Source organism: Plectropomus leopardus, chromosome 8 (genome assembly GCF_026936395.1).
Source record: "Plectropomus leopardus strain MGB_pleo_1.0 chromosome 8, ASM2693639v1, whole genome shotgun sequence".
NCBI classification, from domain to species: domain Eukaryota; kingdom Metazoa; phylum Chordata; class Actinopteri; order Perciformes; family Serranidae; genus Plectropomus; species Plectropomus leopardus.
Window position 1 is genome coordinate 19,992,010 of NC_142183.1, and position 25,782 is coordinate 20,017,791.

A 25,782-nucleotide genomic window follows, 5' to 3' on the forward strand; every position below is an offset into this window, starting at 1 on the left:
CGCTCAGCTAAATGTACCAAGGAGTAAAGAGTATAAAATGGGCAAAAAGGAAATCTGTTTTTCAGGTTAGAGCACTGTAAAAACACGACTACTGTTTGCGCTGTCCGTGGTGCTGAGTAATAATATGCACTATTCACATTAATGATTCCTGATTCCACTATGCGTTTGACCTACAGCTATGGATGGTAGATGTTAAATGAACTACTTACTTTGATATTTATTCATTTTAAGCCTACAGGTGTCTGAAGTAAACTAATAATGCAAACAAACACAAAGGAGCTGGTAAAACCCACACAGACGAGGGAGAGAAAAAAAACATACCAGAGAGTGAGAGAGAGTGAGAGAGTGAGAGAGAGAGAGAGAGAGAGAGAGCATTGACGAAATTTTGAAATCATACTGTTTTTTCCTCATCTTAAGGCATTTGAGTTATACTACTGTTCTGTGCGCTGTCCGTGGTGCTGAATTAGAACATTTGCAAAATGTTTTGCACACCATTCCCAACAAGCTAAACTAAAGTCAGTGAGTTAACATGCCGCATGTCAAACGCTGGAAAAAAAAGTCTGAATTATTGCAAAAATAAATAAAAAAATTTAATGGATGAAGAAAATCTGTATTTTCTGGAAAACTGACCTCTAGAGGAGAGTCTGGTTCATCCAGGATACTCTTTTCACTCTGCATCCGCTGCATCGTCCCTGTAGAACTGGGGTCCATTATCAGCACATTCTGACTACCGGCTCTGCCGAACTTACAGTCACTCTTTCTGGAGTCAGTCGTCCTGCACACCTCGTAATTGTACACGTGCTGCAGAGTCCCTGTCCCCAAAGTGTCTGAGTAACGCGGTGGATAATATGGAATCACAGGCAGATTGGAGTGATACAGGATGCGAGACTGTCTCCATCTGTAGATTTTCACTGATATAATAACCACCAAACACGTGATGAAGAGGAAGGAAACTACAGCCAAAGCCAACACTAAGTAAAAAGTCAGGTTGTCGTTGTACTCCTTGTCCTGTGTAAAGTCAGTGAACTCAGACAGCACTTCAGGGAAGCTGTCCGCCACCGCCACGTTAACAATGACTGTAGCTGAACGAGAGGGCTGCCCGTTGTCCTCCACTATCACAGTCAGTCTTTGTTTCACAGCATCTTTATCAGTCACCTGGCGGATAGTTCTGATTTCTCCATTCTGTAAGCCCACTTCAAACAGCGCCCTGTCTGTGGCTTTCTGCAGTTTATAGGAGAGCCAGGCATTCTGTCCAGAGTCCACATCAACAGCCACCACTTTAGTCACCAGATAGCCCACATCTGCTGAACGAGGCACCATCTCAGCCACCACAGAGCCACCAGTCTGGACTGGGTACAGCACCTGAGGAGGGTTGTCGTTCTGGTCCTGGATCAGTATTTTCACACTCACGTTGCTACTGAGTGGAGGGGAGCCTCCATCCTGCGCTTTGACCCGGAAGTGGAAGTCTTTGATCTGCTCGTAGTCAAAAGAGCGCACTGCATGGATGACTCCACTATCAGCACTGACGGACACATATGAGGAGACTGGCACTCCGTTAACAGAGGAGTCCTCCAGTATGTAAGAAAGACGAGCATTCTGGTTCCAGTCAGCATCTCTGGCTTTCACTGTGAATATAGAGAGGCCTGGTGTGTTGTTTTCTACAATGTAGGCCTCATATGAGCTCCTCTCAAAGACAGGCGCGTTATCATTCACATCAGAGATCTGTAAGGTGAGAGTGACACTGCTGGAGAGGGAGGGCACTCCCTCATCAGAGCACGTCACTGTTATATTATACTCAGAGGATCTCTCTCTGTCTAAATCACTGTCTGTCAGTAGGTTAAAGAAATTATTTGATGTCGGCTTTAATGAAAACGGAATATGTTCATTAATTGCACAATGAACTTTGCCATTATCTCCAGAATCTAAGTCCTGCACATTTACCATTGTCACAACTGTTGCTGGTTTAGCGTCTTCGAGAATAACATTAGTCTGTGACATTATATTAATAACTGGATTGTTATCATTAATGTCTATGACTTCAACCGTAATCTCACACGAATCTGTCAGTCCTCCATCATCACTAGCTTGCACATGTATTTGATAGTTACGTGCCTTTTCATAATCCACATTACTTTTCGAGATCAAATCCCCATTTAATTCATTAATTTCAAACATGTCTCGCACATCTGCAGCTGTGTTGGATATTGAATACGTAATCTTGGAGTTTGAGTCTTTGTCAGCATCTGATGCACTGACCCTAGTTATAACTGTACCTTTAGGGGCGTTCTCAGGGATTGTAGCTTTATAGACAGTCTTTGTAAAAACAGGTGCATTGTCATTGACATCAAGCACTGTTACATGTATCTGAGCTGTGCCAGATAGGTTTGGCTCCCCACCGTCCACCGCAGTTAACACTAGAGATATTTCCTCCTGCTTTTCTCTATCAAGTGATTTTTGTAAAACCATTTCAACTATCTTTCCTCCGTCGGGCTGATCTTTCAACTTCAGGACAAAATTTTCGGTTTTAGTCAGAAAATAACTCTGTAGACCATTCATACCAACATCGGGATCTATTGCCCGCTCTAACAAGAATTTTGCACCTATTACAGCAGATTCACTTATTTTGAATTTCATTTCAGATTTTTCAAATATTGGGGTGTTATCATTTATGTCTGTGATTTCGACAGCAACAGTGTAAAATTCCATAGGATTTTCTAAAATAACCTGAAAATGCAAAGCGCAGGGCGTCGTCTGTCCACAGAGTGCCTCTCTGTCTATTTTCTCTTTGATAAGGAGGACTCCTCGTTCTCTGTTCAGCTCGATGTACTCTGCGCTATCTCCTGTAAAAATCCGAGCTCTGCCTGATGTCAGTCTTTTTCTGTCTAAACCCAAATCCTGAGCAATGTTACCGATCAATGACCCTTTTGCCATTTCCTCCGGAATGGAGTAGCTGACCTGCCCAAGCACCGATGTGAGAGAAAGGATCGAGATAAACAAAAGCACTTGCCACCTCATTGTTCTGTCCAGTATCTCCATGCAAAATGAATCACGTTTCAGTCCTATTTCCGTTGGAAAGAAAGCCCGACGTATTTCCTCGATATATATACACCACAGTTTTAAGCACTCAACGAATTGCAATTAACTGGCAGCTTCCCGCGTCGACGATAACTGCTCTCCTACTGTGTAACACTCGCACTGCGTGTCTGTTTTCCTCTGATTAAGGACAAGAAAAAGAAGATGGGGGAGGTACTGCTGAAACCTGCCTCACAAATATCACAGACTGGTCAACAGCGGCCCTAAGAGTTCAGTAGAATGTATTGCATAAACATTTGCAAATAGAAAAGTACTGAAGCCTATAAATTGGTAGAGAGACCACGTACATGTCAGCCATTTCATCCTCAACGCTGCGCCTTGAAACAGACATTGAGAGATGAAATTTAAAAAAGTATGTATATCACCCAAAACCAGAGAGCAGTATCTTAAGGCTGCATTGCGTCTGTGAAAATGCCCATCAAGCACAGGCCTAATCTCGTGTTTGGACAAGCAATGCACTTTTCACTGATATAAACATACAAACAAATATGAAAACTGGTCTAGAAAGTGCAAATTGTGATTTAGCGCAGTTAACCAGTGGCAAAATTAGCAGGGACAGTAAGGATAATGTTTTAACATAAGCAGAGCCTGAAAAAAAATCTGTGTTGGGCAACCCATGAAGGTCCCAATGATAGTGAAATAATAGACATGGAAAAAAAAACAGAAAATAAGAAAAAGAGGGGTTTTTTTCATTTAAAAAGGCAAAAACTCCTGGTATTAGATTATAACAAAAGTAAACCAAAACACTTCATCACTTTGTTGTGATGAACTTCATGACTAAAAACTATAATATACACATTTAATTTATCTCTACGTCTCTTTTCTTGACGTTTAATACACATTTTGTGATGCGTTGTTTGAAATGTGAAATTCAATATAAAACAATGTTAATGTCTAACCTCTAGAGGAGAGTCTGGTTCATCCAGGATGCTCTTTTCATTCTGTAGCCGCTGCATCGTCCCTGTAGAACTGGGGTCCATTATCAGCACGTTCTGACTACCGGCTCTGCCGAACTTACAGTCACTCTTTCTGGAGTCAGTCGTCCTGCACACCTCGTAATTGTACACGTGCTGCAGAGTCCCTGTCCCCAAAGTGTCTGAGTAACGTGGTGGATAATATGGAATCACAGGCAGATTGGAGTGATACAGGATGCGAGACTGTCTCCATCTGTAGATTTTCACTGATATAATAACCACCAAACACGTGATGAAGAGGAAGGAAACTACAGCCAAAGCCAACACTAAGTAAAAAGTCAGGTTGTCGTTGTACTCCTTGTCCTGTGTAAAGTCAGTGAACTCAGACAGCACTTCAGGGAAGCTGTCCGCCACCGCCACGTTAACAATGACTGTAGCTGAACGAGAGGGCTGTCCGTTGTCCTCCACTATAACAGTCAGTCTTTGCTTCACAGCATCTTTATCAGTCACTTGACGGATAGTTCTGATTTCTCCATTCTGTAAGCCCACTTCAAACAGCGCCCTGTCTGTGGCTTTCTGCAGTTTATAGGAGAGCCAGGCATTCTGTCCAGAGTCCACATCAACAGCCACCACTTTAGTCACCAGATAGCCCACATCTGCTGAACGAGGAACCATCTCAGCCACCACAGAGCCACCAGTCTGGACTGGGTACAGCACCTGAGGAGGGTTGTCGTTCTGGTCCTGGATCAGTATTTTCACACTCACGTTACTACTGAGTGGAGGGGAGCCTCCATCCTGCGCTTTGACCCGGAAGTGGAAGTCTTTGATCTGCTCGTAGTCAAAAGAGCGCACTGCATGGATGACTCCACTATCAGCACTGACGGACACATATGAGGAGACTGGCACTCCGTTAACAGAGGAGTCCTCCAGTATGTAAGAAACACGAGCATTCTGGTTCCAGTCAGCGTCTCTGGCTTTCACTGTGAATATAGAGAGGCCTGGTGTGTTGTTTTCTACAATGTAGGCCTCATATGAGCTCTTCTCAAAGACAGGCGCGTTATCATTCACATCAGAGATCTGTAAGGTGAGAGTGACGCTGCTGGAGAGGGAGGGCACTCCCTCATCAGAGCACGTCACCGTTATATTATACTCAGAGGCTCTCTCTCTGTCTAAATCACTGTCTGTCACGATGCTATAGAAATTATTTGATGTTGAGGAAATTGTGAATGGAATATTCTCGTTAATATGACACTGAACCTTTCCATTTTTACCCGAGTCTGGATCTTGGATATTTATCATTGTCACAACCGTGCCAGGCAGAATGTCCTCCTTTATTGCACTGGATCTTGACATGACATTTATAGCAGGTATATTGTCATTTGTGTCAGTTATTTCAACTACAATTTTACATGAGTCAGTTAGACCTCCTTCATCACTGGCCTGGACACGCATTTGATATTGTCGCTTTTTTTCAAAGTCGGTGCTTCCGACCAATCTTACTTCACCAGTTTCACTGTTTATATCAAATATTTCAGATGCATCATCAACAGAGTTCAATACAGCATATGATATCTTTCCATTAGATCCCTCGTCTAAGTCAGTGGCACTGACTGTAATAACTACCGTTCCTGCAGGAGAATTTTCTCTCATGGTAGACTTGTAGATTTTCTGCGTAAAACTTGGAGCATTATCATTACTATCTAGCACATTTACATTTATCTGAACAGTCCCCGAGAGCTGCGGCTCTCCGCCATCTACTGCAGTCAGTACGAGAGACAAGTGATCCTGTTTTTCTCGATCTAACGGTTTCTGTAAAACCATTTCTACCATCTTGCTTCCATCTGCTTGACTTTGCAGCCTCAAAACAAAGTTGTCAGTTGGCTTTAATAAATAACTTTGAAGGCCATTTACACCGACATCCAGATCTATTGCTTGTTGCAACAAGAAAACTGCACCTGTGATAGCTGACTCACTTATTTTGAATTTCATTTCACCTCTTTTAAAAATTGGGGCGTTGTCGTTAATATCTGTAATCTCGACGGTAATGGTATAAAATTCCATGGGATTCTCTAAAATAACCTGGTAATGCAAAGCACAGGGTGAAGTCTGTGCGCAGATCACCTCTCTGTCTATTTTCTCTTTGATGAGGAGGACTCCCTTTTCTGTATTTAACTCAATGTACTCTGCACTGTCTCCCGTATAAATGCGAGCTTTTCCCGATTTCAGTCTTTTCACATCCAAACCCAAATCTTGCGCAACATCACCTACAAAAGAGCCTTTCGACATTTCCTCTGGGATGGAGTAGCTGACCTGCCCAATCACTGAACTGAAAGAGAGAACCGAGATGAACAGCAGCACTTGCCGTTTCATTGTTCTGTCCGTCATGTTCCTGTAAAATTATCCGTGAAATATTCTCGTAAAAGCCGGATTTTTCTTCAGAGTTAATCCTTTTTATGCCCTCAAGTGTAAGTAAACACCCACGGATAAAAATACAGAGGCGAAATAAGATATATGTCCAAATTAACGTTTAGATCTGTGGTCGTTGTATTCTGTACTGTTCGTCGTGCCTTCCTGTCGTTCTCTATCTGAAATGATGGGGGAGGTACTGCTGATTATTTCTTCTCCTCAACTACCACAGACTGGTCAACAGCGGCCCTAAGAGTTCACTATACTGAACTACACAACTCTGAGGAAAATGGAAAATGTTTGGTTGTTTCTATGTGGCCTGGACTTACGTCCACTTTTCACAGATTTGTCAGTTTAACAACTAAAAATGTAGGGAAAAAACATAAAATTGGACGTTTCCTTAACTATATGCAGTTTATCTTGAAAAGTTAAAGGCATTTTTTTGTAAGAAGGTCTTTAGGAAATATGTGCAGAAGGTAAAAAAAATACAATAACGCAAAAACACAAGAGTCGACGTAGTAAAACCATATGCGTTCATCCATCCCTCACCCCTCTCTCTCTCTCTCTCTCACTCTCTCACTCACACACACACACACACACTCTCTCTCTCTCTCACTCACACACACACTCTCTCTCTCTCACTCACACACACACACACTCTCTCTCTCTCACTCACACACTCACTCTCTCTCTCTCTCTCACTTACACACACACACACACACACACACACACACACTCTCTCTCTCTCACTCACACTCTCTCTCACTCACACACACACACTCTCTCTCTCTCTCTCTCTCTCTCTCTCACTTACACACACACACACACACACACACTCTCTCTCTCACTCACACACTCTCTCTCTCTCTCTCTCTCTCTCTCGACAAACTCATTCTGACCACAACAATCTTTTTCTTAAAAAACACAACTTTTGACTGACGTTTATATCAGATGCCAACAACAACCCAATACATAGAATATAAAATGTACTTTAATCATACAATTAGAAAATAATCGAGTGAGTAAATAATAATTCATGTTAAGGGCAATGGATCACCGGCCACAAAGTGTTATAAAGCCAACCCATTTCAGCTGGAATATGCATGTGTGCACGCAAACACCATACCTATAGTAAATTTTCATTCTTAACTCTATTTTTTAGCCGATTTAGTCTATAAATGAAAATCTGTCTTTCTAAAACATACGAAAAACTAAGCACTGTAGCTCTTTTGAGTATTACTCGTTAGCAAAAACAATTTCCTCCAGGGAGGAAACGAGCACCAAAGTAAATATAAAAAGTAAAAAGAGGTCATACATACTATGAAATCTGATACTGATATTAAATGTTGTAACAATATTGACAATCAAAGACATAAAATATTATATATATACTGAGAACATGAGTTAAAATCAACATTTTACTGTTGGGAAACAATGTGTGATGTTTCAAATAGGAGGACTTTCTTTAATCCAACACGCTTTCCAACTGAAAGAGTAACCTCTCCTGAAGTGATAAAACTGTCTAACACAAATGAGGCGCTGTCCGTGGTTCTGAATTGAAGAAAAAAAATACACAGAGAAGCTGAAAATTTCTCAAAAGTTTTTAAGTGCTGTCTGTAATGGATATAACTTATTGCTGTAATGCTCGACAGCCAATCATCCGTACATCCTTTTGTGTGTCTCTGTAATACAACTTGTGAAACACAAATCCGCAAAACAATAAACATGAGTTATGAGGAAATCATTTGCTCATATAATGCCACTATGTTCAGCAGGTGGAAAACAGAAGGCGAAACTCACGGAATGATAAAAAGATGTGAGTCCTCTAAATTGACTAAATTAACAAACGTTTAAGGCAATAGTCAATAGTAAAAAAAATAGATGAAAAGTTCACATAAAAAATGTGCCGTGGACTTTTGCTGTGAGGCACTGCTGGTTGGCACTAAATAGTCTAGTGGCTGGATAGACAACATGGATATGCCATGAGTTACTTTATTTTCTGGAAAACTCACCTCTAGAGGCGAGTCTGGTTCATCCAGGATGCTCTTTTCACTCTGTATCCGCTGCATCGTCCCTGTAGAGCTGGGGTCCATTATCAGCACGTTCTGACTACCGGCTCTGCCGAACTTACAGTCACTCTTTCTGGAGTCAGTCGTCCTGCACACCTCGTAATTGTACACGTGTTGCAGAGTCCCTGTCCCCAAAGTGTCTGAGTAACGTGGTGGATAATATGGAATCACAGGCAGATTGGAGTGATACAGGATGCGAGACTGTCTCCATCTGTAGATTTTCACTGATATAATAACCACCAAACACGTGATGAAGAGGAAGGAAACTACAGCCAAAGCCAACACTAAGTAAAAAGTCAGGTTGTCGTTGTACTCCTTGTCGTGTGTAAAGTCAGTGAACTCAGACAGCACTTCAGGGAAGCTGTCCGCCACCGCCACGTTCACAATGACTGTAGCTGAACGAGAGGGCTGTCCGTTGTCCTCCACTATAACAGTCAGTCTTTGTTTCACAGCATCTTTATCAGTCACTTGACGGATAGTTCTGATTTCTCCATTCTGTAAGCCCACTTCAAACAGCGCCCTGTCTGTGGCTTTCTGCAGTTTATAGGAGAGCCAGGCATTCTGTCCAGAGTCCACATCAACAGCCACCACTTTAGTCACCAGATAGCCCACATCTGCTGAACGAGGAACCATCTCAGCCACCACAGAGCCACCAGTCTGGACTGGGTACAGCACCTGAGGAGGGTTGTCGTTCTGGTCCTGGATCAGTATTTTCACACTCACGTTGCTACTGAGTGGAGGGGAGCCTCCATCCTGCGCTTTGACAAGGAAGTGGAAGTCTTTGATCTGCTCGTAGTCAAAAGAGCGCACTGCATGGATGACTCCACTATCAGCACTGACGGACACATATGAGGAGACTGGCACTCCGTTAACAGAGGAGTCCTCCAGTATGTAAGAAACACGAGCATTCTGGTTCCAGTCAGCGTCTCTGGCTTTCACTGTGAATATAGAGAGGCCTGGTGTGTTGTTTTCTACAATGTAGGCCTCATATGAGCTCCTCTCAAAGACAGGCGCGTTATCATTCACATCAGAGATCTGTAAGGTGAGAGTGACGCTGCTGGAGAGGGAGGGGACTCCCTCATCAGAGCACGTGACCGTTATATTATACTCAGAGGATCTTTCTCTGTCCAGATCACTGTCTGTCAACAAACTATAGAAGCCACTGGATGTAGATTTTATTACAAACGGGACATTTTCACAGAGGATACACTTGACTAACCCATTAATGTCAGAGTCGGGGTCGTGTACAGTCATTACAGCTATTACGGTTTGGGAGGGAGAGCTTTCTGGTATTAAACGTGACGTTGATATAACGTCGATAAAGGGCTTGTTGTCATTAATATCAATGATATCCACCACCAACTTACTAGAATTCGAGAGCCCTCCTTGATCCCTAGCTTCGATATCAATTTGATATTGTTTTGACTTTTCGTAATCAACTTCGCCTATCACACGCACATCGCCATTATTTTCATCTATTTCAAAATGATTCAAAATTCCAACTGTGCTACTTGATATTGAATATGTCACCAAGCCATTTGAACCGTCATCTACATCTGATGCACGTACTGTAATTAATAATGTGCCCCTAGGGGAATTTTCCCGCAAGCGCGACCTATAAATGGGCTGTGTAAAAACAGGAGCATTGTCGTTTGCGTCTAGAACTGTAACGTGAATCTGCACAGTCCCGGACTTCCTTGGGTCTCCCCCATCATTAGCAATTAGCAGTAGAGATATTTGCTCTTGTTTTTCTCGATCCAACGGTTTCTGTAAAACCATTTCTACCTTTTTACTGTCATCAGCTTGACCATGCAACTTTAAGATGAAATTATCAGTAGGAGAGAGTGTATAACTCTGCAGGCCATTTATGCCGATATCAGAATCAAAAGCCCTCTCAAGCACAAATTTTGCACCTATCATCGCGGACTCACTTATGTCGAATTTCATTGAATCTTTCTGAAAATGAGGAGCATTGTCATTAATATCGAGAATTTCGACTGTGACTCTGTAAAATTCTATGGGATTTTCCATAATGATCTGCAAATGTAAAGCACAAGGCGTTGTCTGTCCGCACAATGCTTCTCTGTCAATTTTCTCTTTGATCAGCAGCACTCCTCGTTCTCTATTCAACTCGACGTGTCCTGCGTTATTTGCAGTATGCAGACGAGCTTTGCCGGATTTTAGTCGTTTTATATCCAAACCTAAATCTTGCGCTATATTACCAACAAAGGAGCCTGTCGCCATTTCCTCCGGAATGGAGTAACTAACCTGCCCGCATACTAAGCTTAGAGAAAGGAAAGATATAAACAACAGTACTTGCCGTTTCATTGTTCTGTCTGTCACAGTATGTTGCACCACGAATGGTTAAGATCGCTTTGGCCTAATTTCTGTCGCCTATAAAGAATGAGGCTGGATTCCACTATATCCAAAACAAAGCGATACAAAAATCCCCGATTAGAAGGTCCACATTCTCTCAGTTCGTCGTGAAAAAAGGCGATGTCGTTTTACTCCTCTCTGTAACACCGACTGTGTAAGATCTGCGTCTGGTTGACGCACACTAATAAGGGGAGATGATGAAAGAGGCTCCACTCGAGTGAAAATTCAGCACTGGCCAACAGCGGCACTCTCTGTCCACGATTCTGAATTACACAAGCTAAATTAAACATTTCAAGTGTAAATGAATAACAAGTAATATGAGCTGTGTGGATTGAAATGCATTAAGTGCATATGTAAACCAATCATATACACACAACCTATTCAAAGATTGTGTCACTTGTATGGCATTTGAAAATACATACGGAGAAATAAAACAACATTCACGACATTAATGAAATGCTCTGAAACAGTCATAGCCAGTGTGAAAAAAACACCAGAATTTACTGCAATTCACTGTGTTCAGTCCAACAGAGGAGAAAAATAGAGATGACCCATTCTGCAAGAATAAAAAAAACAGCAAACGTATTCCTACTCATTTAGAGGAGAATCTGGTTTATCCAGGAGGACTCTGTTAGTAAAAATAAGTTAAGTCAAAGGCAAACCAGTACCCTCAACGAGCACGAGAGGCTGCATGTAAAGAGACTCTGGAGTCCACCCATACCATAGAAGTACTTTTATAAACTAAAATTAAATCAGTCCACGTTAATTTGCGTGCCACTCAGTCAAAGCAATGTGTGTGTAAGAAATAAAAAAGCAGCAGTAATCATGGCAAGTGATGTAGAGTGGGGTGCTGTCCACGGTGCTGAAGAGGACGGTATAACGAGCAACAGTTAACTATCAATTAACCATGAAACGAGAAATAACAGGACAAAGAGGATGCTACATTATTTAACTGACCTCTAGAGGAGAGTCTGGTTCATCCAGGATGCTCTTTTCATTCTGTATCCGCTGCATCGTCCCTGTAGAGTTGGGGTCCATTATCAGCACGTTCTGACTACCGGCTCTGCCAAACTTACAGTCACTCTTTCTGGAGTCAGTCGTCCTGCACACCTCGTAATTGTACACGTGTTGCAGAGTCCCTGTCCCCAAAGTGTCTGAGTAACGTGGTGGATAATATGGAATCACAGGCAGATTGGAGTGATACAGGATGCGAGACTGTCTCCATCTGTAGATTTTCACTGATATAATAACCACCAAACATGTGATGAAGAGGAAGGAAACTACAGCCAAAGCCAACACTAAGTAAAAAGTCAGGTTGTCGTTGTACTCCTTGTCCTGTGTAAAGTCAGTGAACTCAGACAGCACTTCAGGGAAGCTGTCCGCCACCGCCACGTTCACAATGACTGTAGCTGAACGAGAGGGCTGCCCGTTGTCCTCCACTATCACAGTCAGTCTTTGTTTCACAGCATCTTTATCAGTCACTTGACGGATAGTTCTGATTTCTCCATTCTGTAAGCCCACTTCAAACAGCGCCCTGTCTGTGGCTTTCTGCAGTTTATAGGAGAGCCAGGCATTCTGTCCAGAGTCCACATCAACAGCCACCACTTTAGTCACCAGATAGCCCACATCTGCTGAACGAGGCACCATCTCAGCCACCACAGAGCCACCAGTCTGGACTGGGTACAGCACCTGAGGAGGGTTGTCGTTCTGGTCCTGGATCAGTATTTTCACACTCACGTTGCTACTGAGTGGAGGGGAGCCTCCATCCTGCGCTTTGACCCGGAAGTGGAAGTCTTTGATCTGCTCGTAGTCAAAAGAGCGCACTGCATGGATGACTCCACTATCAGCACTGACGGACACATATGAGGAGACTGGCACTACGTTAGCAGAGGAGTCCTCCAGTATGTAAGAAACACGAGCATTCTGGTTCCAGTCAGCGTCTCTGGCTTCACTGAATATAGACATCCAGGTGTGTTGTTTTCACAATGTAGGCGGAGTATGAGCTCCTCTCAAAGACAGGCGCATTATCATTCACATCAGAGATCTGTAAGGTGAGAGTGACGCTGCTGGAGAGGGAGGGCACGCCCTCATCAGAGCACGTCACTGTTATATTATATTGAGAAGCGACCTCTCTGTCTAATTCACCTTCTGTCACTAAAGTAAAGAAGTTATTTGATGACGACGTGATTGTAAAATGAATGTTATCATCTAAAACGCAGTGGACTTTGCCATTTTCATCTGAATCTGGGTCCTGGACGTTCATCATTGTCAGCACAGTGCCTGGTTTGACATCCTCTGATACACTGGATGACGCTGACATAATATTAATAGCTGGTGGGTTATCGTTTGTGTCCAGCACCTCAATTATAACTTTACATACATCTGAGTTACCACCTTCATCTGATGCTTGGACATCTATCTCATATTGTCGAAATTTCTCATAATCAAGATTTCCCATTAACGTAAACAGACCATTTTCTTTATCTACATGAAACAGTTCAAGTGCGCCCTCCGGAACATGAGAAATTAAATATCGTATGTGGCCATGCGTACCCTCATCTGCATCGGTTGCCCTCACCGTGGTTAGAACAGCTCCTTTCAACGCGTTTTCTTTCACGTTTATCTTATACTCTGCTTGGCTACAAATGGGTGCATTGTCGTTTGCATCCAAGACAGTAATGACAATTTGCATAGTTCCAGAGAGTTGCGGGTCCCCACCATCTAAAGCAGTCAATACTAAAGACAACCGCGCCTGTTTCTCTCGGTCAAGATGCTTATTTAAAACCATCTCAACATTTCTACTACTACTCGTCCTATAAGGATTTAAAGTGAATGTGTCACTTGCACTCAGTGAATAGCCCTGGAGCCCATTCATACCCACATCGTCGTCAGTAGCCTTTTCTAAGACAAATTTCGATCCAATTTGAGATGTTTCAGTAATTTCAAATTTCATTTGATTGTTTTTAAAGCCGGGAGAGTTGTCGTTGATGTCGGTGATCTCGACAGTAACGCTGTAAAACTGCATAGGATTCTCCAAAATAATTTGAAAATCGAGAGCACAGGGCGTCGTCTGTCCACAGAGCGCTTCTCTGTCTATCCGCTCTTTGACTACAAGGACTCCCCTCTCTTTATTCAGCTCGATATATTCTGTTCCTTCCCCGGTGTATATACGAGCCTTCCCTGATTTCAGCCGTTTTAAATCTAAACCTAAATCCTGTGCAATGTTACCGACCAAAGATCCCTTTGCCATTTCCTCAGGAATGGAGTAGCTGACCTGCCCAACGACCGAGCAGAGAGAAACAACCGAGATAAACAGCAGCAGTCCTACTTGCCTTGCCATTGTTCTGCCCGATATCCTCCCGTCCACAAAATATATCAAAAATACGTGATCCAACAAAATAATTTTAGACACAAATGTCAGTGAAATAATCCCAAATCGACACTCCCAATAGGTCTGATAATCCGCATGTATTTTCGTCGGATCGTCTTCTCTTGCAAAATGTTTCTCTCCTGCTTATCTCTCCTCTCTTCACTTGTAACATTGCGAGATGATGGGGGAGGTACAGCTGCAACGAGCTCTGACTTCTCTGCAGACTGGTCAACAGCGTCCCTGTGAGTCGGATGCACTGAACTACACATTACACAGAAATATCCATGCATATAGGCCTACATAGAGTTGATCTCAATATGTGTTCAAATATGTAATTAATGTTGACAGATTTTCTAACTGAGTAAAAAATGACTTCCTGTACGTATCAGCATCAGTAAAATGTGACACACACACACACACACACACACACACACACACACACACACACACACACACACACACACAGGAAAACCTCAAAACCTCAACGAAGTGTCCTTAATGTTGCGCTGTCCATGGTACTGACATGCACTGACATGAACACAACACGCTTAACTCTTCAAGTGTAAATGTAAATAATGTGCCGTTAATTGAGATTCATTGTTAACATCTATTTATCATCTAGTTTCACGGGAATCTTGAGTCATGGTATTAATGGCGCTGCAGTATCAGAGCTTTGATTAAATATCACTTCGAACTCAAGTAAATCTTTTCAAAATGCCACTGGTTAAATTCGTAAGACAGAAAATTCTCAGATAACTGACGTGAACAATAAGAGCATTCGTATGATCATCTGGTGATGTTGATCATTTAAATTGAAAGCAAGTATCTCATAGTACAAATAAAAATGAATTACAGATTCATAGAACTTTATAAAAACACAAGGCCAACCTATAGAGGAGAGTCTGGCTCATCCAGAATGCTCTTTTCACTCTGTATCCGCCGCATCGTCACAATGTTTTCACGCATGAATGACAACAAATATTGGCCCAATACAAAGACAATAATATGCCACGCGAATGAATGAGAGAGAAAAACAATTTTAGGTAAAGCAAAAAGAGAAAGATTAAACGAGACATGCTGCTCTTTCACTGAACATGGTACTGAATCGGTATGAGCTGTAAATTACATCACTGAAAAGTAAAAGGCAATAAAAGTACGATGTCAATGTCAGAATTATAACAGCCTAACCTCTAGAGGAGAGTCTGGTTCATCCAGGATGCTCTTTTCACACTGTATCCGCTGCATCGTCCCTGTAGAACTGGGGTCCATTATCAGCACGTTCTGACTACCGGCTCTGCCGAACTTACAGTCACTCTTTCTGGAGTCAGTCGTCCTGCACACCTCGTAATTGTACACGTGTTGCAGAGTCCCTGTCCCCAAAGTGTCTGAGTAACGTGGTGGATAATATGGAATCACAGGCAGGTTGGAGTGATACAGGATGCGAGACTGTCTCCATCTGTAGATTTTCACTGATATTATAACTACCAAACACGTGATGAAGAGGAAGGAAACTACAGCCAAAGCCAACACTAAGTAAAAAGTCAGGTTGTCGTTGTACTCCTTGTCCTGTGTAAAGTCAGTGAACTCAGACAGCACTTCAGGGAAGCTGTCCGCCACCGCCACGTTAACAATGACTGTAGCTGAACGAGAGGGCTGTCCGTTGTCCTCCACAATAACAGTCAGTCTTTGTTTCACAGCATCTTTATCAGTCACTTGGCGGATAGTTCTGATTTCTCCATTCTGTAAGCCCACTTCAAACAGCGCCCTGTCTGTGGCTTTCTGCAGTTTATAGGAGAGCCAGGCATTCTGTCCAGAGTCCACATCAACAGCCACCACTTTAGTCACCAGATAGCCCACATCTGCTGAACGAGGCACCATCTCAGCCACCACAGAGCCACCAGTCTGGACTGGGTACAGCACCTGAGGAGGGTTGTCGTTCTGGTCCTGAACATTTATTTTAACTGTAGCCACTGAACTCAGAGGAGGGGACCCTGCGTCACGTGCAGTTACGTTAAATTCAAACCACTTGATTTGTTCATAATCAAACGACCTCACTGCGTGAATGACGCCATTTTCTGAATTTATTGAAACTAACGAAGACACAGCTACTCCATTAATCTCTTTCTCCTCCAGAAAGTAGGAAACTCGAGCGTTTTGGCCCCAGTCTGCATCACTAGCACTGAGAGTGAACACAGAAAACCCTGGAGAGTTGTTCTCTGGTACAGTCTTACTATATTCTGATTGATCAAATCTGGGTGGGCTGTCATTTACGTCAGAAACTTTAACATTGATGTTTTTACTGCTAGACAGAGGCGGCGAGCCTTGGTCAGACACGGTTATGGTAATATTATACTCAGGAATACTTTCTCTGTCTAACAGGTCTTCTGTTACTATAGTATAATATCCTGTTAATGAAGACTCGATTTTGAAAGGTATGTCAGAGTTAATGGAGCACTTGACAACACCGTTACCATCAGAGTCTTCGTCATCTACGTTAACAACAGCTATAGTTGTACCTGGAGGAGAATCCTCGGATATCGAGTTAGAAAATGACATCAACTGTATCGTGGGGACGTTGTCATTCTCATCAATTATTTGAATAATAACTTTGCATGAATCTGAATGCCCTCCATTATCACTAGCTTTTACGTTCAATTGATAAGTCTTTGATTTTTCAAAATCCAATTTACCTGTAACTTTAATCTCTCCAGTTTTAACATTTACTTCAAAAAGCTGTTTCGCTTCTCGGGCGACGTGAGCTATAGAATAAGTTACCTCACCATTAACTCCTTTATCTGCGTCATTTGCACTGACAGTGGTTACCACTGTTCCTGCGGGAGAATTCTCCTTCACATCTGCTCTATAAACAGGCTGACTGCACACTGGCGCATTATCGTTAGCATCGAGTACAGTGATATGAATACGCACTGTCCCTGATCTGTGAGGCTCCCCTCCATCTGAAGCGATCAGCACGAGTGTGTGAGTCTCCTCTTTCTCTCGGTCTAGCGGGTTTTGTAAAACCATTTCTATAAATTTTCCTCCATCAGGCTGGTTCTGAACCTCCAATTTGAAGTTGTCTGAAGGTTTAAGCAGGTATTTTTGAATATCATTAATACCGACATCAGGGTCGTCTGCACTCTCTAGCGAGAAGCGGGTCCCTGATGCAACACTCTCAAGTATTTTTAAATTTGATTCACCCTTCGGGAAGGACGGACTGTTATCGTTTATGTCTATTACCTCCACTGTGACCCGATAAAGCTGGATTGGATTTTCTAAAATCACCTCAAAACTGAAGCTACAGGGCGTCGTCTTTCCACACAGCTCCTCTCGGTCGATTCGCTCTTTAATAACAAGGGTGCCTTTGTCTCGATTTAAATCAACGTACTGTCGGCTTCCTTTCGTAATTATACGAGCTTTACCTGACACGAGCCTCGACACATCCAAGCCTAAATCTCTAGCAATGTTTCCGACGAAAGATCCTTCTGCCTGCTCCTCTGGTACGGAATACCGAGCCTGTCCAGTTACTGAGCTCAGCTTGGAAAGACAAAGAATAATAAGCAGTGCTTGCCATCGGCCTCTGCGAGCTGATATCCACACACAAGCCATCATAAATCCGAAATTTCAGGAGTAGAAATCACTTTCAATACAAAATGATATAATCAAATCCACGAATTGAAAGAATGACGACAGTTTCAGCATAGATATCCATAAGAAAGGCTAGACTCCATGCCTCAAAGGCCAGACCGTCTTCTTTCCGAGCAGCAAAACACTGAACGGATATTAAAGGGGTGGACCGCTGCACTGCTGATTCGGACAGTGAGTCAGTGATGTATCAACAGCGGCGCTCAGAGCCCATCTGAGGAAATGTATGTGGTGTGCACATTATGAGGACCATTTTAAATGTTGTGTTAAAAGTTTATGAGAAGTTTTATCATACTTGAAACCATAGATGAGCCTTTTATATTTAAGACGTATAAATAAAGCCTGCTTTTGAACTGACCAGACACACGTCATATTGCATATTCCCTTAAGATCACAATTCAATATGATGAATTATTAATGTTGATTATCGAAAGAAATCACAAAGTCAGCAAACGCACATATTAAAAATGCAGGTGATGTGCACATTATCAAAACTTTTTGTGTTATATTAAAACCATATGGGAAGTACTGATCACTGGAAAAGCATGGTTACTGACTTTAAAAACAATACTTGTAAAAATTCAGCGACTCTGTCAATGTGGAACACTTTACGTTTTGCATTGCATTTGCAATAACAAAAAACAACAACAGTGATAATATTAATAGTTATATTACTACTACTACTACTACTACTACTACTACTACTACTACTACTACTAATACTAATACTAATAATAATAATAATAATAATAATAATAATTGTAAACGACCCCAATTCACTGTGGTTAAAATGGTTAGTGTTTTATTTTGAAATGTATTTATTATGTTCTTACGTTGCCATTTCCTGTGAAAAAGGAAGTTTTAGTTTGAAAGGTCACTGTGCGCATATAGCGGAAACAGTGTAGAGACGGTTGGGAGCACGGGGAGAGAAACGAGTGATAACTAAGTTATAAACATGAACGGGAAAATAAGCTGTTGAAAGAAGTTTAGCTCCAGTCAAGAGTGGCAACAAGGTATGTTAATCGCATTTATTTGTGTACAAAAATTTTAAATTTATTGTACGTATTTTTAATTTTATATCGTTAAAACAGTACCGTATTATTTGCTAAGCAAGCTAATGTGCTATTTGTCTTGTGTTTATTGTCTGTTTAGCTCTTACGTTGGTCTATGAACTGAATCCTGCATTAAAATACATTAGACCATCAGTCCTGGCTTACGTTTATTTCGACTGGTACGCTTCAATAATAATAATAATAATAATAATAATAATAATAATAATAATAATAATAATGATAATAATAATGAAAAGAAGAAGAAGGAGACGAAGAAGAAGAAAAACATTATTGTTAATATTAGTAGTAGTAGTATTGTTAATATTGTTATTGGATTTTTTGTTTGTTTGTTTGTTTGTTTTTTACAATAGTTATACAACTAGTGGTCATTGTGTTAGAAAGTGTTTTAAGACGGTTGCATATGAGATCAGACGTCACAAGGAAAGTGGAAAGTGTCTGAGCCAGTAGCTACCTTCAGATAAAGGGGAGCTGTCCCCACTGTGGTGCTGAAAAGGACCGACAGCACTCGTTTTCGGTTTGAGTGTAACCACGAGCTACAAATGGTAATTTCTGGTCAGTTCAAACCAACATTGGTTGAAAAAGTTAAGACATTGCCATTGCACCTCACCTCTAGAGGAGAGTCTGGTTCATCCAGGATGCTCTTTTCACTCTGTATCCGCTGCATCGTCCCTGTAGAACTGGGGTCCATTATCAGCACGTTCTGACTACCGGCTCTGCCAAACTTACAGTCACTCTTTCTGGAGTCAGTCGTCCTGCACACCTCGTAATTGTACACGTGCTGCAGAGTCCCTGTCCCCAAAGTGTCTGAGTAACGTGGTGGATAATATGGAATCACAGGCAGATTGGAGTGATACAGGATGCGAGACTGTCTCCATCTGTAGATTTTCACTGATATAATAACAACCAAACACGTGATGAAGAGGAAGGAGACTACAGCCAAAGCCAACACTAAGTAAAAAGTCAGGTTGTCGTTGTACTCCTTGTCGTGTGTAAAGTCAGTGAACTCAGACAGCACTTCGGGGAAGCTGTCCGCCACCGCCACGTTAACAATGACTGTAGCTGAACGAGAGGGCTGCCCGTTGTCCTCCACTATAACAGTCAGTCTTTGTTTCACAGCATCTTTATCAGTCACTTGACGGATAGTTCTGATTTCTCCATTCTGTAAGCCCACTTCAAACAGCGCCCTGTCTGTGGCTTTCTGCAGTTTATAGGAGAGCCAGGCATTCTGTCCAGAGTCCACATCAACAGCCACCACTTTAGTCACCAGATAGCCCACATCTGCTGAACGAGGCACCATCTCAGCCACCACAGAGCCACCAGTCTGGACCGGGTAAAGTACCTGAGGAGGGTTGTCATTCTGGTCCTGGATCAGTATTTTCACAGTCACGTTGCTACTGAGTGGAGGGGAGCCTCCATCCTGCGCCTTTACTACCAGCTGAAGTTGTTTAATCTGTTCATAGTCAAAAGACCTCAGTGCATGGATAGCTCCAGTTTCAGTGTTTATGGAGACATAGGAAGAGGTTGGACTACCGTTGATCTGTGTTTCTTCGAAAAAATACGATATTCTAGCGTTTTGATTCCAGTCAATGTCTTGTGCTGTCACGGAAAATATGGACACCCCCGGGGAATTGTTTTCTGTAACGTGAGCAACGTAGCTTATTTTAGCAAACAATGGGGCGTTATCATTCACATCAGATATTCTCAGACGTAATATTGTTGTGCTTGACAAGGATGGCGATCCCGAATCAGTGGCCCTAACAGTGATGTTATATTCTGGGATAACTTCTCTGTCAAAAGCTGAATCTGTTACTAATGCATAGTAATTAGCTAATGTTGATTTTATTTTAAATGGAATGCTGCTGTCTGTTGTACAAACAATTTGGCCATTTTGCTCTGAGTCTGCGTCAATCACATTAATTATCGCCACTGTGGTACCCGAGGCAGAATCCTCTGGCACCGGGCTGGAGAATGACATCACATTTATGACAGGGGCATTGTCGTTGACGTCGACAATCTCAATTAGCACCTTACTTGAATCGGTCAGCCCTCCTTGGTCCATAGCTTCAATCATAATCTCATATTTCTTATCTTTTTCATAATCCACTTGCCCTTCAAGTGTTATGATACCCGTAATTTCGTCTAAATTGAATACGTCAGCCAGCTGTTCTCTCATGTTTGAAAATCTATATGTGATGAGACCGTTTGATCCACTGTCCGCATCACTTGCATTAACTGTTGTGATGTAAGTGCCTTTAAATGCTTTCTCTGAAACAGTAGCCCTGTAGAGAGACTGGTTAAAAATAGGATGATTATCATTAGCATCTAGCACTGTAATTTCTATATTTACTGTACCAGATCGAGGGGGGCTCCCGCCATCAACAGCAATGAGCTTCAGTGATATTCGTGGCTCGCTTTCTCTATCTAAGGGTTTTTGTAAAATCATCTCGGCATATTTTCTACCATCTGGACTTGAATGCTGTTTCAAACCAAATACGTCATTGCTAGTCAGTATGTATGTCTGCAGACCGTTACTGCCTACATCTGCGTCTTCAGCACTGGCTAACAAAAACCGTGATCCGAGTGTGGCAGATTCACTTATTTCAAATTTAATGTCATCCTTTCTGAACGTCGGAGAATTGTCATTTATGTCAGTTATTTCCACTGTAACTTGGTGCAATTCCATAGGATTTTCTAAAATCACCTCAAAGCTGAAGCTGCACGGTGTTACATCGCCACAAAGCTGCTCTCGGTCTATTCTCTCGTTCACGACTAAAACGCCTTTGTCTGTCTTCAGCTCGGTGTAATGGATGCTTTGTCTGGTCACGATACGGGCCCTACCGGAACGAAGCCTTTGCACATCCAAACCAAGGTCCTGAGCCACGTTACCAATAAGTGATCCCTTCTTCAGCTCCTCGGGAATTGTGTACCTGATTTGGCCACACACGATATGACTGAGACACCAAAGGAACAACAGAAACTGCCATACTGGCCTGCAATACAAGCGCCTTTTTTCGCTATGAGATTTTTCAAACGCCATTGCATAAATAAGAAAAGGGGATACCAACAATGTGCTGCATATAATCCAAGGAGAACAAAAAAAATGACTTGATCAAGTAATCCTTTGATTGTTAAGTACTCTCTCCGAATGAAATCGCGCTCGTCGTCCTGCGTATGAAGCACGGTCTGTCCTCTCTCCTGGCTAAAATGAAAAATGAGGGCTCTGCCTCCACTGAATCATCTCCGAGCACTTGTTTCGCTGACCAACAGCGTCCCTTAATGTCCAAAGCATGAATATAAAGAACACAGATAGAAAAGAAAAATGAATTCGCCAAGAAGTTTGGTATAGAAGAGCTAGAAATTTAGGTGAAAATGACAACGTTGTAATTCGTAGTATTCATATTAAACACATCCAAAACGATGTTAAAATTGTGGTGTCATTTTTTTTAATCAAAATGATTAACTGTCATCAATAATACCAGAGGCTTTGAAATCCCTGGATTTGCATCAACATATATTCGACCCCAAAATTGTGAAAATGGATCTGTAATAATTCTGGTAAACGTTGACACTGAGTACACACACTGTAAATTAACTGTGAATTTCCACTGGTGAATTAAGCAACATTTTTCATGAAGTATTTACCCCTCAGGGAGTGGAGCTGTCCGGCAGTTTCAGTTCTGATAATGCCTAACGTGTTACCAAATACACAAATACACGTTGGCACCCACTCTAGAGGAAAACCCCTGAGAAAGCACAAATATTATAAGAGGTGAAGATCGATACGTCAAAGGCCTCCCCTCTAGATCACCTTTAAAACTCTCTTACTGTACTATGTAATTTGCTGCGCACACACACACACACACACACACACACACGCAGGAAAACTAAGTGGAACAATTAAGTGGAGAATATTTTCTGATGTCAACAGACCCAAAACATCCCATGCTGTATAGACAAATAGACAAGACTACAGCTGTAACATAACACTTACATGCATCAGAGAAGGCCTTTTATTGTGTGTATTTTTCCTTACTGACTCTTAAGTTAACTGGCTCAACTCTGAGAAGAGCTGTCCATCACTAGTGGTGCTGATGATGTCCTCTGATCAGAAAGTGAGATGAACCGTAAAGCCAACAAATATCTGAAAATACTCTATATGCATTCCAAGTTTAAGAAGAATGGTGAATCGATTATCTCACCTCTAGAGGAGAGTCTGGTTCATCCAGGATGCTCTTTTCACTCTGTAGCCGCTGCATCGTCCCTGTAGAGCTGGGGTCCATTATCAGCACGTTCTGACTACCGGCTCTGCCGAACTTACAGTCACTCTTTCTGGAGTCAGTCGTCCTGCACACCTCGTAATTGTACACGTGTTGCAGAGTCCCTGTCCCCAAAGTGTCTGAGTAACGTGGTGGATAATATGGAATCACAGGCAGATTGGAGTGATACAGGATGCGAGACTGTCTCCATCTGTAGATTTTTACTGATATAATAACCACCAAACACGTGATGAAGAGGAAGGAAACTACAGCCAAAGCCAACACTAAGTAAAAAGTCAGGTTGTCATTGTACTCCTTGTCATGTGTAAAGTCAGTGAACTCAGACAGCACTTCAGGGAAGCTGTCTGCCACCGCCACATTAACAATGACTGTAGCTGAACGAGAGGGCTGTCCGTTGTCCTCCACAATAACAGTCAGTCTTTGTTTCACAGCATCTTTATCAGTCACTTGACGGATAGTTCTGATTTCTCCATTCTGTAAGCCCACTTCAAACAGCGCCCTGTCTGTGGCTTTCTGCAGTTTATAGGAGAGCCAGGCATTCTGTCCAGAGTCCACATCAACAGCCACCACTTTAGTCACCAGATAGCCCACATCTGCTGAACGAGGCACCATCTCAGCCACCACAGAGCCACCAGTCTGGACTGGGTACAGAACCTGAGGAGGGTTGTCATTCTGATCTTGGATAATTAATTTAATTGTCGTGTTGCTGCTTAAAGGCGGGGAACCCCCATCCTGTCCTTTTACAAAAATATTTATAGTTTTAATTTGCTCATAGTCAAATGATCGCACTGCCTGTAAAACTCCACTTTCTGCGTTAACAGATACGTAAGTCGATATGGGGTTACCATGTATCTGAGTATCAATAAGCAGGTAAGACACTCGCGCGTTCTGCCCTGAATCAGAGTCCTGTGCCTTCACGGAAAACACGGATAGCCCTGGGGAATTATTCTCCATTATATTAGCTTCATAATAACTCTGTTCAAATATGGGTGCATTATCATTGACGTCAGATACACGAAGTGTTATTGTTTTGTTAGTCGACAAAGGGGGGCTACCTTCATCCACAGCCGTGAACGTGATATTGTAATCAGGGTTCCGCTCCCTGTCAAGGATACCGTTTGTTACAAGAGTGTAATAATTCTTTAAAGATGACTGGATTGCAAACGGGATATTGCCGTTGACTGAGCAGTCGACTTTGCCATTTTTACCTGAATCTAGATCTTTAACGTTAATGATAGCCACAGTAGTCCCACTGGGGGAATCTTCGGGGATAGCACTAGAAAATGAAGTTAGCGTTATTACAGGTGCGTTGTCGTTTACATCCGTCACCTCAATTATTACGTTTGTTGATGTGCTTTGTCCACCTTGATCTTTTGCCTGCACACCAATCTCATATATCTTATTCTCTTCGTAATCAATCACACCGTTTACAGTTAAATCGCCGGTGTTTTCATCTAAATTAAAAAGTTCAGCAACATTACTCGACATGCGATTAAAGTGGTATGAGACTCGGCCATTCATCCCTTCGTCTGCATCTGTTGCGCTCAAGCTCACCACTAAGGTTCCTTTGGGAACATTTTCTTTGACAGACGCCTTGAAAATTGATTGCGTAAAAACTGGAGCATTATCATTTGTGTCTCGGACAGTTACGTGTATTTTTAGTGTTCCTGATCTCTGCGGGTCACCACCGTCCACAGCAGTCAGCATGAGAAGCATCTTTTCCTCTTTCTCGCGGTCTAAAGCATTAGAAAGATACAACTGTGCATATTTATGACCATTTGGGCTCGACAAAACCTTGATATTAAAATGTGTTGTTGGGTGTAAGGAATAGCCGTGTAGAGCATTGATCCCAACATCAGGGTCAGTGGCACTCTCTTGTAATATTTCGGTTCCTGGGACAGCAGATTCTAGTATTTCTACACGCACTTCTTTCTCGTGAAACACAGGCGCATTATCATTAACATCCAACACCTCCACCACAACGCTATGCAGTTGCATTGGATTCATCATAATCATTTCAAAATTCAAGCTACAGGGCGCTGTCTGCCCGCAGAGCTGCTCTCTATCTATCTTTTCACCCACGACAAGAATCCCTTTGTCTGCATCCAGCCTGATATACTCGCTACTATCGCCGCTAACGATTCGGGCACCGCCTGAAACCAGCCTTTTGGCGTCTATTCCTAAATCTTCAGCCACATTTCCGACAAAGGAGCCTTTTCTCATCTCCTCGGGGACAGAGTAGCGGATCTGACCGATTGTCGCGTCAATGAGAAAAACAAGGATGGAGGCCCGTACCAGGATAAAAGCCATATTCCCGAGGCAATCCACGAAACTCCAGAGGAAAATGTGTTTAAAAAAGCTGACGTATTACCCCGTATCGTCGCGTTGGTGATTCCTTTATAATCCACAGTGTGAGAGCGAATATGAGTCCAAAATCATTGGTAAGGATGGAAACCAAACGTCCTGCTCTCCGCTGTACACGAAGGGAAGTACTGGAGGCGTAGCTGCATTTGAAAAGCCTCTTATTTGTACTGAAGGTCAACAGCGGCCCTTAGAGTCCGA

General features: G+C 42.4%; 6 protein-coding genes across 6 annotated transcripts; all 6 read right to left on the reverse strand.

Annotated features, from left to right (window-relative positions):
• Positions 1-88: 88 nt before the first annotated feature.
• LOC148188905 (protocadherin gamma-A1-like) lies at positions 89-1,944 on the reverse strand. Its single transcript, XM_088081424.1, has 2 exons — positions 631-1,944; positions 89-112 (listed from the first exon to the last, which is right to left on the reverse strand). Exons 1-2 carry the CDS (start codon positions 1,942-1,944, stop codon positions 89-91), a joined length of 1,338 nt encoding a protein of 445 aa, XP_087937550.1.
• A 1,091-nt stretch (positions 1,945-3,035) lies between these two features.
• LOC121940254 (protocadherin beta-16-like) lies at positions 3,036-7,110 on the reverse strand. The gene has a single exon (XM_042483068.2). The coding sequence runs from the start codon at positions 6,390-6,392 to the stop codon at positions 3,981-3,983; it is 2,412 nt and encodes an 803-aa protein (XP_042339002.2). The 5' UTR covers positions 6,393-7,110; the 3' UTR covers positions 3,036-3,980.
• An 872-nt stretch (positions 7,111-7,982) lies between these two features.
• On the reverse strand, positions 7,983-11,213 carry LOC121940014 (protocadherin beta-16-like). Its single transcript, XM_042482902.2, has one exon. It carries the CDS (start codon positions 10,808-10,810, stop codon positions 8,276-8,278), a length of 2,535 nt encoding a protein of 844 aa, XP_042338836.2. The 5' UTR covers positions 10,811-11,213; the 3' UTR covers positions 7,983-8,275.
• Positions 11,214-11,649: 436 nt separating this feature from the next.
• Positions 11,650-18,575, reverse strand: LOC121940036 (uncharacterized). The gene is given in 4 exon segments (XM_088081425.1): positions 11,650-12,822; positions 12,825-12,842; positions 12,845-14,349; positions 15,409-18,575. Coding segments are annotated over 4 exon segments (4,968 nt in total). The 5' UTR covers positions 17,838-18,575; the 3' UTR covers positions 11,650-11,806.
• Positions 18,576-19,305: 730 nt separating this feature from the next.
• LOC121964952 (protocadherin gamma-A7-like) lies at positions 19,306-22,826 on the reverse strand. Its single transcript, XM_088081084.1, has 2 exons — positions 21,614-22,826; positions 19,306-20,326 (listed from the first exon to the last, which is right to left on the reverse strand). The coding sequence occupies exons 1-2, from the start codon at positions 21,978-21,980 to the stop codon at positions 19,497-19,499; spliced, it is 1,197 nt and encodes a 398-aa protein (XP_087937210.1). The 5' UTR covers positions 21,981-22,826; the 3' UTR covers positions 19,306-19,496.
• Positions 22,827-22,935: 109 nt separating this feature from the next.
• Positions 22,936-25,544, reverse strand: LOC121963339 (protocadherin gamma-A5-like). The gene has a single exon (XM_042513635.2). The coding sequence runs from the start codon at positions 25,528-25,530 to the stop codon at positions 23,134-23,136; it is 2,397 nt and encodes a 798-aa protein (XP_042369569.2). The 5' UTR covers positions 25,531-25,544; the 3' UTR covers positions 22,936-23,133.
• Between the last annotated feature and the right edge of the window lie 238 nt (positions 25,545-25,782).